At 36.6% G+C, this 15,130-nt stretch overlaps 1 protein-coding gene across 1 annotated transcript in view; it reads left to right on the top strand.

The window, feature by feature from the left end:
* The window catches only part of TTC6 (tetratricopeptide repeat domain 6), a gene marked incomplete at both ends in the record, with an annotated part of 196,312 nt that overhangs the window by 133,644 nt on the left and 47,538 nt on the right, over positions 1–15,130 (top strand). Inside the window, 4 exons of the mRNA XM_082649376.1 lie at positions 1,455–1,917; positions 2,224–2,353; positions 3,193–3,365; positions 5,067–5,203. Of these exons, the coding sequence (XP_082505502.1) occupies positions 1,455–1,917; positions 2,224–2,353; positions 3,193–3,365; positions 5,067–5,203 (903 nt within the window). The remainder of the gene's footprint in view (positions 1–1,454; positions 1,918–2,223; positions 2,354–3,192; positions 3,366–5,066; positions 5,204–15,130) is intronic.

Here is a 15,130-nt window from a genome sequence, read left to right as displayed (position 1 = left end):
ACTAGAAATAATAGAGCCAATCTCTACCCCTAAGTATGAGAGGACAAAAAGAGGGAGTGATTACTAGAACCTGGAAGAAAGAAATTGTAAGGAAAGGATTTCCTTGAAATAAATAGTGAACTTTGGACAAAGATCATGGCCCGTGTGAGGCAACCCTTCAGGAGGGGACCAGAGGAATAAATACTTTGACTTCACTCTTTCCCTTTTCAGGGCTCCTAATTGGACATATTTGATGAGAAGATATTAAGGGATCCTATGTCTGTAGTCTGTACGGACTAGTACTCCAGGGCAAAGAGCAAGGTAGAGAAGGATAGAGATAAATGTGCAGGTAGAAACAAAACCTATTTGGCACAGATGGTCTTCCTAAGGTGGCATTTGACCAGAAATAGTAATTGAGAAGGAGTCAGCCACTCAGAAGGACTGGAAAATGCAATACCCTTGAGGCTTGCTCTGTGCCTGGAACAGTGGGAGGTGAGAAAGTAGTGTTATTAGAGACATTTGCTGGGGTCTTATCATGTAGAGTCTTGTAGACTATGGTGAAAATTTTGATTTGTATTCTAGGTACTAGAGAAAACTCTTGGAGGGAGTGACATGATCTGATTTACATTTGTTTAAAAAAAAAAAACATGCTAGCTGCCATGTGGAGAATGGATGAGACCACGAGGAGAAGCAGGGAACTAAGAAGTTATTGTACTCTAGACAGAAGAGATGATGGTGGCTTGCACTAGAGTGTAGAGAAGAGTGGGGAGTGTCACAGAGTAAGGAAAGGAAAGGGTACTGATTTTTCTCACTCTTATTCTCCTACTTTTAGCACGGGTCTTTCTCATAGTACACACTCGGTAAATATTAATGAAATGATGGGGTGTGATTTTTTTTTTCTTCCCTAGTACTGCACCGGCATGCATAAATGCTACTGAATGAAAACTATGTGGGAAATGGAGAGTTTGAGGAGGATAATCCTAGAAGAAACATACCATTTGAAAGCTTATTACATGTCATCTAATTTGATAGCCTACTAAGTTTGGGATGAAGTCTGGGATGTTTTTTTGTTAGCCTGTTGTGGAGGCAGATCTTTCCTTCTTCCTCAAGTTCATGTCCTTGCGAACCATTTAGATGTCATTTCTTTTCTCACATCAAGTTTTAACTCCTCAATTCTCCATTGTATTTCCTCCGGTTGGTGGTAGGGGTGTAAATTAAGCCTGAAGGGAGCACTGACCCTTTATTTCAGTTCTCTACAAAGGCTGCATCTTTAATAACAGTCTTCTGCTTTTATAAACTCACAGAGATTCTTCATATGATCTCAATGAATGAACAGGAGGACTTGGTTTGCATCAAAGTACCATGTAATTTTATTTTGATGACAGAGAAATAGTAATTTTGTCTGTGGCTGAGTTGATTTATTCATTATAAAAATTATATTTCTGTAATTTAAAAATCACTCTTTTGAATACTAGATCAGAGTCTCACGGAATCCTTCCTGGACAGAAGAAATTTTTGCTCAAAGTTCCACTATATGAACGTCTATTACGGTGTCCCAGTGTACCTTTGTGTTTAAATTTTGACAAATTTGCCCAGAGTAAAGGAAGAATTCCAGAAAATAGTGGTCCTCAAACATGGGCTCTTGACATGTTCTCTAAGCCTAAACAAAAGAAGACAACCCCAAGAGAGAAAGTTGTTAAAATATCTGTTCATGAAGACTCGTCTGAAAGAGTGAAAAAAACACCAGAAATAGAATTGAGTGATTCTTTGGAGTCTCGTCTTCCTCCAGCGGTCATTAGACATTATGAATCCGAAGTGGAGATCTTGACTGAAGAAATAAATAGTAAGAAGAAATATCCTGCATTTTTATATTGTAGGCGTGGAGCTCTTTATAGGAAACTGGGAAAGCTCCAGAGTGCCATGAATGATCTACAGGAAGTGAGTTTTTATTTAATCAAAATAATAATATTAACAATTTATCCTTGCTTATAACTATATATTAACTTTTACTAGAATTTTGAACAATGAATATTTGTATTATACACGTGGGATTGTGAAATTATGATTATTGGCATTTTCAAATAATTAACATTAAAAACACTTGATTTTGTCTGTCAGATTGGGAGGCATCATTTTATACTATACACATACAAAGCCATTGGGATCAATAATGTTTGAAAATTTACTTGATGGGATATCTTCCCCTAAATCAATTTAAATTGAATTTATACATTTATTTTCTAGGCTATACTCTTGGAGCCATTGTTTCTCAATGCCTATTGGCACCGACATTTCATTTATCTTTTCCAAGGCAGAATTAATGAAGCTTTGGATGACTTGAATTATATAAATAAATATAATAAAAATAATGCAGGTGGGTTGTCTGTGCAGTTATATTACTTAGATCTTTACCTAAGCTTTGGTCATTTAGTGGTATAAAGATACATAATTCAAGACATATACATCTCCACAAATCGTTGTGACTTCCCAAGTTAAATTTACTCTCAATAGCATATATTTAGGACTGTTTGTGATCCTATTGTTTTAAAAATACTTATCATGGTTTGAAATGTTAATGTCCTTGGTATACATTACAATAAATTGGTTCCTTACTGCTCATCCCGTAAGAAGAATATGAACTTACAATTTTTAGTTATAGAAATGATTTACAAATTTAGTCTGAATTAGAGTTGTAACGTTCTTAAGACTTCACATTTACGTTTGTGTTTACGTACCATTCTCTAACCAACTTGAATGACTAGACATGGAACTTTTGGGGAATGAGAAAATGTCATATTCATCTTTGTATCTCCAGCACCCACAACATACCCCTAGAATATAACATGAGCTTAATAAGTGTTTTTTTTAAATCTATGCTGATCTCTGCTAAAAGTCCATAAGATTTTGTACAATCAAAATATAACTTTTTACTATGAACGTTAAAGGATTATGAAACATTTCAGATATACAAAAAAGAAAAGTTAATTTTTGTTATTTCATATTGAAATTGAAAACACTTTTACCCATAAACATTTATCCAGGCTTTGAGAACAAATTTTGCATTGTTGAAATAAAAAACAAATCTTAAGTTAAATGGCAAAGAAAGTATAATAGAGATACATTATTCTAAGACTACATTTTTGGAGGGTGAAGGATTCGTCTTTAAAAATTTAGGACTGTAACACTAAATTTTACCTTTTTAATTTTCTTTAGAGGCATATATTTCAAGGGCAGAAATTTTCAGAGGAAAAAAAGACAGTACTTTGGCAATTGTAAATTATACTCAAGCAATTAAGTGCAAGCCCATGGATGCTGATATATATTTCAGGAGGGGTGAGATGTACGAAATAGAAAACAAAGTACTGGCCATTGATGACTTTACTAAAGTAAGCTGTATCACATATAATTCTGCCATTTATATATTTTAGAGCATGATATTCTCATCCTAATATTACAGCAAATTGTTGAAATTCTTTCATATGTTATATAATCAAAATTAGTTTATTTTAGATTAGGCCCTAGAACGTTCGTTACTGGGATTGATATTAACAGTATGTCGATTTTTTTGAATGGATGGATTTACGTCTGATTCAGGTGTGGGAGCATTGAGGCAAGAGGCAACTTTGAGGGGGACTTGACTTTTCCAGCTCTCTTCTCTTGGACTATGAAGCAGTGAATAAAGAAACCTTTGAAGATTGCTTCTTTCTTTCAAACAATGGAGAAAATCATTTTCTGCTTCTTAACTCTTGAGACGTAGCTGATTCTCTTCTGCAGCAAACCTATCTGCTTTAAAAGAAAGCTGTGCTCACTGGCTCATTCATTCATTCATTCATTTACTCACAAATATTTATTGGCTAAGGCACTGTGTAGTGTAATGTAGTGGATAAATCTTGGTGAATAAAACAGACATGTTTCATGCTTACATGGAGCCTATAATTTAAAGGACAGATATTAAAGAAATAAATACACTAATATATAATTACAAATTGTGATGAATGCTATGATGGAAATAAAGATTATGGGAGGCAATTTATGTTTGGTTGGGGGATATCAGAGAATTCCCTTGAGGAAGTGAATTTTAGCTGAACTGTATTTTGAGGCTAGAATCAGGCAGCTATTCCACTGATTGCGGCAGAATTGTAACCATGAACTCCTGACTTTAAATTATTAGTTCTTAGTACAATTGAGAACTTAGATGTTATTGAAATAATTTAGCTTTTCATGTTCCCAACTGCCCTGTTTCTTAATCTGTGATGGTTAGCCACATACTTGACTTTTGCTTCAAGAGAATATTATAAGTTTTGGTAACTTCTTGTCTAGAAGTTACCACAAATCTCTTTTGAAGATATTAAAATTATTAAAATATCTTTTCTGATCATTTCCTTTATCTAGTAGCACCAATAGTTTAAAGATTGACTAATGCAGCAACTTGAGGTCAAACAAACTTCAGAATCTTTAGAGTTTCTTTTTTCCCTGTTTTAAAAATACTTCATAATCTTTGTGCTTCATTTTTCTCCCCACTATCAATAGGCAAGGAACTTCACAACTGAGTTTACAATGATTTAGTCTCGTTACTCTGTTGCCTTGTATGTCAATGTGAAATGAATGAACCATGCCAATACCAATTCATTTCTTTTCACCATTTTAGGGACTAAATTAATCCATATTTAATTTCATTGAATCGGCCTTGATGTGATCTAATATATATTGTCTTTAATTGGAATAAAATGCTATGATAGATCCAATATAACCCTACTCTAGCTGAACAATTACTTATGAGGTTTTATTAATAAAAATTTTAGTGGGCAGAAACCTTGGCTTCTTGTATGTGCTGGGTTTTGTTTTTGTTTTTTTTTAATAAAACCTCCACTTTCTAGAATTTGATGACAAATGGACTTCCTAAAGGCATGGTCTTCAAATGCAAATCTGAAAGTTCTGGCATCTTAAAAGTAGTTTGTTTTTATGTAATCTGAAGTTAAAAACATGGTTTTAGTCCATTTAATTTGCTATAGGATTATATACTTTTCTTGTTTTTTTTTTTCATTATGTGATATGTTTTTGTGCCTCCCCTCCACACCCCCGTGTAGTGTATCTTTTATGATCCCAGAAGAACAGATGCATTATTTAAACGTGGGATGTTCTACTATGAAAATGAAAACTGGATTGCAGCTGAAGAGGATTTTACAACCTTGTTAAATATAGATCCCCAAAATTCTCAAGCAAGGTGAGAATTATTTTAGATATGGTTTTTGAATGTTTTTTTTTTTGAAATACATTCTCAGGAAAGAAAATTTCTTGAAATACATCAGACAGCCCTTTAAAAGTAGTGAATCGATTTTTAGTGCTACTAGTGAAGGAAAATCTTTACCTATACCCTAAGAGTAGTGGGTAGTTTAACTTAAATGGCATGAAATGATAATTTAGAATTGTTTCATTTGCATTTCCTGAATACTAGTTACATTATCAGTTTTTGAAGTATTGACCTATATTTTGTTTCTTTGGATTCCTTTTCATATACTTTGTATTCATTCAGTACAGAGAACTGTTCATATAGATTTCTGTGCTATCTTATTGTAACTGGGATATTAAACTTTGCTCTTCCAACCTTATTGTGCATAATACAGTTTCCATTTTGTTGCTTTTCTTTTCATCTAAGTTTTGTTTTGAAGAGGCTTAAAATGTGTATGTAGCCATACCTATTCATCTCTTCACTCACAGTTTTTGTTTAACATTAACATTTTTATAGAAAAATACAGCAAGCATCCAAAAAAAGTATACAAAGTACAAACATACAGCTTAATGACTTATCACAATGTAAATGCTCGTGTAACCATTACCAGGTCAAGAAACAACTTTACTAGCACCCTCTTGTGCCTTTGCCTTCCTGAGAAGGTAACCACTGTCCTGACTTGTATTTCTTTATAGTTTCAACACATAAGTATGTGTCCCTAAACATTCTTGGTTTAGTTTTGCCTGTTTTTTTTGAACTTTATATAAAGAGAATCATAAGGTAGTTTTCTTTCAATTCTAACTTATTTCATTGAATATTATATACTATTGCATGTGGCTGTAGTTTTCTCCTTTTAATTTTTGTATAGTATTCAGTTACATGAATATATTGCAGTTTACTTATCCATCCTACTGTTGATGGACAGTTGAGTGTTTCTAATTTTTGATGATCACAAATACTGTTTCCTTCAACTTTCTTGTACATGACACACATATACTCATTTATGTTGGATGCACAAGTAAGAGTAGAACATATGGTACATAGGGTATGCAATTGTTCAGCTGTAGGGCCAAACTAATTTTACAAACTGGTTGTACTACCAGCAGTATATGCAGGCTCCACACCAGTACTGGGTACTATTATAACTTTCAAGTTGTAGCCATCCTAGTGGGTGTGTAGTATTATCTCATTTAGTTTGAATTTTCATTTTCTTCATTACCAACATGATTATTCATTTTCAAAATTTTCTTAACCATTTGGATTTTCTTTTTTGTCATTGATGACTTTTGGGTTGTTGGTCTTTTTTCTTATTGATTTGTATGAACTATTACATATTCTTGATATGGGCCCTTTGTTGGTTATATTTACAGCACATTTTTTTCCTCCTCCAGATTGTCACTGCACTCCTTAAATAATTGTCTTTTGGTAAACAAAGTTTTAAAATGAAACATAGTCTGATTTAGTAACGTTTTTCTTTAAGGTTAGTGCTTTTTTTGTACTATAAGTAAGTTTTTCCTACTTTTGTGTCATGTAGAATTCTCCTGTCTGATCTTCTAGAAGGTTTATTGTTTTGCTTTTAAAGTTAGATTTACAGTGCACCTAGAATCAATTTTTGTATATGATGTGAAGTAGGGAAACAAATTTCACTTTTTCTGCATGCATGTTCAATTTTCCAAGCAACATTTAATAAAAACCCTGTGCCTTTACCATCACTTTGCAGTGTTAGCTTTGTAGGAAATGAAGATCCATGTATGGGTGGATCTATTTCTCAGTCTCTTTTTCTATTTTGCGGGTCTTAAAAAAAATCTATCTTTGCACCAATACTATGCTGCCTTAAATACTATAGTTTCATAATAAGTCTTGAAATCCAGTAGAACAGTTCTTTTGATCTGTCAAAATTGTCAGAGCATTCCTCGGCTTTTTTGCATTTCCAAACACATTGAGTTGGGTTAAATTATATGAAAATTGACTTCTTTATATATCAAAATAGTAAAATTTCAAAATTTCATACGGTTTAACCGAACAGAATCAGCAGGTCAACTTCTGTGGCAATTCCTTTGTATTTTGATTGGGGTTGCAATGAATTTATAGAGCAGTAGGGGGAAATTGACATCCTAACAATTTTTAGTCTTTTCATGTATGCATACGGTACATTCTGTTTCTTTAGGTCTTCATTCCTTTTGGTCAGTAATGTTTCATAGTTTGTGTAAAGAAGTCTTTTTCATATCTTTTTCTTTTTTAAAATTAATTAATTATTTTTAAAAACATCTTTATTCGAGTATAATTGCTTTACAATGATGTGTTAGTTTCTACTTTATAACAAAGTGAATCAGCTATACATATACATATATCCCCATATCTCCTCCCTCTTGCATCTCCCTCCCTCTTACCCTCCCTATCCCACCCCTCTAGGTGGTCACAAAGCACTGAGCTGATCTCCCTGTGCTATGTGGCTGCTTCCCACTAGCTATCTATTTTACGTTTGGTAGTGTATATATGTCCATGCCACTCTCTCACTTTGTCCCAGCTTACCCTTCCCCTTCCCTGTGTCCTCAAGTCCATTCTCTAGTAGGTCTGCGTCTTTATTCCCATCCTGCCCCTAGGTTCTTCATAACCATTTTCTTTTTTTTTAGATTCCATATATATGTGTTAGCGTACATTGTTTGTTTTTCTCTTTCTGACTTACTTCACTCTGTATGACAGACTCTAGGTCCATCCACCTCACTACAAATAAATCAATTTCTTTTCTTTTTATGGCTAAGTAATATTCCATTGTATATGTGCCACATCTTCTTTATCCATTCATCTGTTGGACACTTAGGTTGCTTCCATGTCCTGGCTATTGTAAATAGAGCTGCAATGAGCATTTTGGTACATGACTCTTTTTGCATTATGGTTCTCTCAGGGTATATGCCCAGTAGTGGGATTGCTGGGTCGTATTACAGTTCTATTTTTAGTTTTTTAAGGAACCTCCATACTATTCAACATAGTGGCTGTATCAATTTACATTCCCACCAACAGCGCAAGAGGGTTCCCTTTTCTCCACACCCTCTCCAGCATTTATTGTTTGTAGATTTTTTGATGATGGCCATTCTGACTGGTGTGATGTGATACTTCATTGTAGTTTTGAGTTGCATTTCTCTACTGATTAGTGATGTTGAGCATCCTTTCATGTGTTTGTTGGCAATCTATATATCTTCTTTGGAGAAATGTCTATTTAGGTCTGCTGCCCATGTTTGGATTGGGTTGTTTGTTTTTTGATATTGAGCTGCATGAGCTGCTTGTATATTTTGGAGATTAATCCTTTGTCAGTTGCTTTGTTTGCAAATATTTTCTCCCATTCTGAGGGTTGTCTTTTCATCTTGTTTATGATTTCCTTTGCTGTGCAAAAGCTTTTAAGTTTAATTAAGTCCCATTTGTTTGTTTTTGTTTTAATTTCCATTTCTCTAGGAGGTGGATCAAAAAGGATCTTGGTGTGATTTATGTCATAGAGTGTTCTGCCTATGTTTTCCTCCAAGAGTTTTATAGTGTTTGGCCTTACATTTAGGTCTTTAATCCATTTTGAGTTTACTTCTGTGTATGGTGTTAGGGAGTGTTCTAATTTCATGCTTTAACATGTAGCTGTCCAGCTTTCCCAGCACCACTTATTGAAGAGGCTGTCTTTTCTCCATTGTATATTTTTCCCTCCTTTATCAAAGATAAGTTCACCATAGATGCCTGGGTTTATCTCTGGGCTTTCTATCCTGTTCCATTAATCAATATTTCTCTTTTTGTGCCAGTACCATACTGTCTTGATTATTGTAGATTTGGAGTGTACTCGGAAGTCCAGGAGCCTGATTCCTCCAGCTCTGTTTTTCTTTCTCAAGATTGCTTTGGGTATTCAGGATCTTTTGTGTTTCCATACAAACTGTGAATTTTTTTGTTCTAGTTCTGTGAAAAATTTCATTGGTAGTTTGATAGGGATTGTATTGAATCTGTAGAATGCTTTGGGTAGTAGAGTCATTTTCACAATGTTGATTCTTCCAATCCAAGAATATGGTATATCTCTCCATCTGTTTGTATCATCTTTAATTTCTTTCATCAGTGTCTTATAATTTTCTGCATACAGGTCTTTTGTCTCCTTAGGTAGGTTTATATCTAGGTATTTTATTCTTTTTGTTGCAATGGTAAATGGGAGTGTTTCCATAATTTCTCTTTCAGATTTTTCATCATTAGTGTATAGGACTGCAAGAGATTTCTGTGCATTAATTTTATATCCTGCTACTTTACCAAATTCATTGATTAGTTCTAGTAGTTTTCTGGTAGCATCTTTAGGATTCTCTATGTATAGTATCATGTCATCTGCAAACAGTGACAGTTTTACTTCTTCTTTTCTGATTTGGGTTCCTTTTATTTCTTTTTTGTCTCTGATTGCTGTGGCTAAAACTTCCAAAACTATGTTGAATAATAGTGGTGAGAGTGGACAACCTTGTCTTGTTCCTGATCTTAGTGGAAATGGTTTCAGTTTTTCACCATTGAGAACAATGTTGGCTGTGGGTTTGTCATATATGCCTTTATTATGTTGAGGAAAGTTCCCTCTATGCCTACTTTCTGGAGAGTTTTTATCATAAATGGGTGTTGAATTTTGTCAAAAGCTTTTTCTGCATCTATTGAGATTATCATATGGTTTTCATTCTGCAGTTCATTAATATAGTGCATCACATTTATTGATTTGGATATATTGAAGAATCCTTGCATTCCTGGGATAAACCCACTTGAACCTGATGTATGATCCTTTTTATTTGCTGCTGGACTCTGTCTGCTAGTATTTTGTTGAGGATTTTTTCATCTGTGTTCATCAGTGATATTGGCCTGTAGTTTTCTTTCTTTGTGACATCTTTGTCTGGTTTTGGTATCAGGGTGTTGGTGGCCTCTTAGAATGAGTTTGGGAGTGTTTCTCCCTCTGCTATATTATGGAAGGTTTGAGAAGGATAGGTGTTAGCTCTTCTCTAAATGTTTGATAGAATTTGCCTGTGAAGCCATCTGGTCCTGAACATTTGTTTGTTGGAAGATATTTAATCACAACTTCAATTTCAGTGCTGTAATGGGTCTCTTTATATTTTCTATTTCTTCCTGGTTCAGTCTTGGAAGGTTGTACTTTTCTAAGAATTTGTCCATTTCTTCCACATTGTCCATTTTATTGGCATATAGTCACTTATAGTAATCTCTCATGATCCTTTGTATTTCTGCAGTGTGATGTTCTCCTTTTGCATTTATCATTCTGTTGATCTGAGTCTTCTCCCTTTGTTTCTTTTTTTTAAAAAAATCTATTTATTTATTTATTTTTGGCTGCATTTGTTTTCATTGCTGCACGTGGGCTTCTCACTGTGGTGGCTTCTCTTGTGGCGGAGCATGGGCTCTAGGCGTGCAAGCTTCAGTAGTTGTGGCACATAGGCTTAGCTGCTCTGTGGCGTGTGGGAACCTCCCGGACTAAGGATCGAGCCCGTGTCCCCTGCATTGGCAGGCGGATTCTTAACCAATGCGCCACCAGGGAAGCCCCTCCCTTTGTTTCTTGATGAGTCCGGCTAATGGCTTATCAATTTTGTTTACCTTCTCAAAGTACCAGCTTTTAGGTTTATTGATCTTTGCTATCATTTCCTTCATCTTTTTCATTTATTTCTGATCTGAACTTTATGATTTCTTTCCTTCAGCTAACTATGGTTTTTTTTTATTGCTGTTGTTCTTCTTTCTCTAATTGCTTTAGGTGTAAGAATAGTTGTTTATTTGAGATTTTTCTTGTTTCTTGAGGCAGGATTGTATTGCTATAAACTTCACTCTTAGAACTGCTTTTGCTGCATCCCATAGGTTTTGGGCCATCGCGTTTTCATTGTCATTTGTTTCTAGGTATTTTTTGATTTCTGCTTTGATTACTTCAGTGATCTCTTGGTTATTTAGTAGTGTATTGTTTAGCCTCCATGTATTTGTATTTTTTACAGATTTTTTTTCCTGAAATTGATATCTAGTCTCATAGCGTTGTGGTCAGAAAAGATACTTGATACGTTTTTAGTTTTATTAAATTTACCAAGGCTTGATTTGTGACTCAAGATATGATCTGTCCTGGAGAATGTTCCATGAGAACTTGAGAAGAAAGTGTATTCTGTTCTTTTTGGATGGAATGTCCTATAAATATCAATTAAGTCCATCTTGTTTAATGTGTCATTTAAAGCTTGTGTTTCCTTATTCATTTTCATTTTGGTTGATCTGTCCATTGGTGAATGTGTGGTGTTAAAGTCCCCTACTATGATTGTGTTACTGTCGATTTTCCCTTTTATGGCTGTTAGCATTTGCCTTATGTATTGAGGTGCTCCTATGTTGGGTGCATAAAGATTTACAATTTTTATATCTTCTTCGATTGATCACTTGATCATTATGTAGTGTCCTTCTCTGTCTCTTGTAATAGTCTTTATTTCAAAGTCTATTTTGTCTGCTATGAGAATTGCTTCTCCAGCTTTCTTTTGATTTCCAGTTGTATGGAGTATGTTTTTCCATCCCCTCACTTTTGGTCTGTATGTGTCCCTATGTCTGAAGTTGGTCTCTTGTAGACAGCATACATAAAGGTCTTGTTTTTGTATCCATTCAGCCAGTCTATGTCTTTTAGTTGGAGCATTTAATCCATTTACATTTAAGTTAATTATCGATATGTATGTCCCTATTACCATTTTCTTAATTGTTTTGGGTTTGTTATTGTAGGTCTTTTCCTTCTCTTGCGCTTCCTGCCTAGAGAAGTTCCTTTAGCATTTGTTGTTAAGCTGGTTTGGTGGTGCTGAATTCTCTTAGCTTTTGCTTGTCTATAAAGGTTTTAATTGCTCCATCAAATCTGAATGAGATCCTTGCTGGGTAGAGTAATCTTGGTTGTAGGTTTTTCCCCTTCACCACTTTAAATATGTCCCACCACTCCCTTCAGGCTTGCAGAGTGTCTGCAGAAAGATCAGCTGTTAATCTTATGGAGATTCCCTTGTATGGTATTTGTTGCTTTTCCCTTGCTGATTTTAATATTTTTTCTTTGTATTTAATTTTTGATAGTTTGATTAATATGTGTCTTGGCATGTTTCTCCTTGGATTTATCCTGTATGGGACTCTCTGCCCTTTCTGGACTTGATTGGCTATTTCCTTTCCCATATTAGGGAAGTGTTCAAGTATAATTTCTTCAAATATTTCCTCAGTCTCTTTCTTTTCCTCTTCTTCTTCTGGGACCCCTATAATTTGAATGTTGGTGCGTTTAATGTTGTCCCAGAAGTCTGTGAGACTGTCCTCAATTATTTTCATTCTTTTTTCTTTATTTTACTCTGTGGTAGTTATTTCCACTATTTTATCTTCCAGGTCAGTTATGCGTTCTTCTGCCTCAGTTATTCTGCTACTGATTCCTTCTAGAGAATTTTTAATTTCATTTATTGTGTTGTTCATCATTGTTTCTTTGCTCTTTAGTTCTTCTAGGTCCTTGTTAAACGTTTCTTGTATTTTCTCTATTCTATTTCCAAGATTTTGGATAATCTTTACTATCACTACTCTGAATTGTTTTTCAGGTAGACTGCGTATTTCCTCTTCATTTGTTTGGTTTGTTGGGTTTTTACCTTGCTCCTTCATCTGCTGTGTATTTCTCTGTCTTCTCATTTTGCTTGACTTACTGTGTTTGGGGTCTCCTTTTCACAGCCTGCATGTTAGTAATTCCCGTTGTTTTTGGTGTCTGCCCCCAGTGGGTAAGGTTGCTTCAGTGGGTTGTGTGGGTTTCCTCGTGGAGGGGACTGGTGCCTGTGTTCTGGTGGATGAGGCTGGATCTAGTCTTTCTGGTGTGCAGGACCGCCTCCTGTGGTCTCTTTTGGAGTGTCTGTGCCCCTAGTATGATTTTACACAGCCTCCCTGCAAATGGGTGGTTTGTCTTCCTGTCTTGCAAGTTGTTTGCTGTGGGTTCTCCAGCACTGTATCTTGCTGGTTGTTGAGTGGAGCTGCCTCTTAGTGTTGTGATGGAGATTTCTGGGAGAGCTCTTGCGGATCAATATTACATGGAGCCAGGAGGTCTCTGGTGGTCCAATGTTCTGAACTCAGCTCTCCCACCTCAGAAGCTCAGGCCTGACACCCGGCCAGAGCACCAAGACCCTGTCAGCCACACAGCTCAGAAGAAAAGGGAGAAGAAAATAAATAAATAAATAAAATAAAAAAATTTAAAAATATTAGAATTAAAAATTTTAAAGGTAATAAAAAAAGAAGAGAGCAACCAAACCAATAAACAAATCCAACAATGATAAAAAGATCTAAAATTTAAACTAATGTAAACTTATAAATCAGAAACTAGTCAGTCACATATAGCAAACCTCAAGTTCACAGTTGCTCCCAAAGTCTACCACCTCAATGTTGGGAGGATTTGTTGTCTATTCAGTTATTTCACAGGTGCAGGTACATCAAGTTGATTGTGGAGATTTAATCCTCTGCTCCTGAGGCTGCACAGAGAAATTTTCCTTTCTCTTCTTTGTTTGCACAGCTCCTGGGGTTCAGCTTTGGATTTGGCCCTGCCCCTGCATGTAGGTTGCCCTCTGACGTCTTCTCTTCACCCAGACAGGAGGGGGTTAAAGGAGCGGCTGACTAGGAGGCTCTGTCTCACTCAGGCTGTGGGGAGGGAGGGGTACAGAATGCAGGGTGAGCCTGCAGCTACAGAGGCTGGCCTGACATTGCAACAGCCTGAGGCGTGGTGTGTGTTCTCCCAGGGAAATTGTCCCGGGACCCTGGCAGTGACGGGCTGCACAGGCTCCCGGGAGGAGAGGTGTGGATAGTGACCTGTGCTTACACACAGACTTCCTGGTGGCTGCAGCAGCAGCCTTAGCGTTTCATGCCTGTCTCTGGTGTCTGCGCTGAAAGCTGCGGCTCACGCCTGTCTCTGAAGCTCATTTAGGGGATGCTCTGAATCCCCAATCCTCGCGCACCCTGAAACAATTGTCTCTTGCTTCTTAGGCATTTCCAGACTTTCTCCCAGATTCTCTCCCGGCTAGCTGTGGTGCATTAGCCCCCTTCAGGCTGTGTTCACGCAGCCAACCCCAGTCCTCTCCCTGGGATCTGCCCTCTGACGCCCGAGCCTCAACTTCCAGCCCTCACCCATCCCAGCAGGTGAGCAGACAAGCCTCTCAGGCTGGTGACTGCTGGTCGGCCCCGATCCTCTGTGCGGGAATCTCTCTGCTTTGCCTTCTGCACCCCTGTTGCTGTGCTCTCCTCCGCGGCTCCGAAGCTTCCCCCCTGCGCACACCCTGTCTCCGCCCGCGAAGGGGCTTCCTAGTGTGTGGAAACTTCTCCTCCTTCACAGCTCCCTCCCAGAGGTGTGGGTCCCATCCCTATTCTTTTGTCTCTGTGTTTTCTTATTTCTTTTGTCCTACGCAGGTACGTAGGGATTTTCTTGCCTTTTGGGAAGTCTGAGGTCTTCTGCCAGTAGGTGTTCTGTAGGAGTTGTTCCACATGTAGATGTATTTTTGATGTATTTGTGGGAAGGAAGGTCATCTCTATGTCTTACTTCTCTGCCATCTTGAAGGTCCTCCCTTGGCATTTATTTTCTTTTAGCACTTTGAACATATTGCAATGCAGTGTCATATAGATTCCTTTTTTTTTTTAAGTGAAAAAATCAGTGGTTAGTCAATGCCTTTGAAAGTAATGTGTCATTTTCCTTTGGTTGCTTTTAAACTTTTCTCATTGTCTTTGTTTTTAAAATTTTTATTTATTTATTTATTTATTTATGGCTGTGTTGGGTCTTCATTGCAGTGCGAGGGCTTTTCTCTAGTTGTGGCAATCGGGGGCTACTCTTCGTTGATGTGCATGGGCTTCTCATTGCGGTGGCTTCTCTTGTTGTGAAGCACAGGCTGTAGGAGTGTGGGCTTCAGTAGTTGTGGCATGCGGGCTCAGTAG

The sequence above is a fragment of the Grampus griseus genome (genome assembly GCF_964374135.1).
Source record: "Grampus griseus genome assembly, chromosome: 2".
Lineage (NCBI taxonomy): Eukaryota > Metazoa > Chordata > Mammalia > Artiodactyla > Delphinidae > Grampus > Grampus griseus.
Note: the sequence above shows the minus strand (reverse complement) of the source record. Positions and strands in the feature narration are given on the sequence as shown.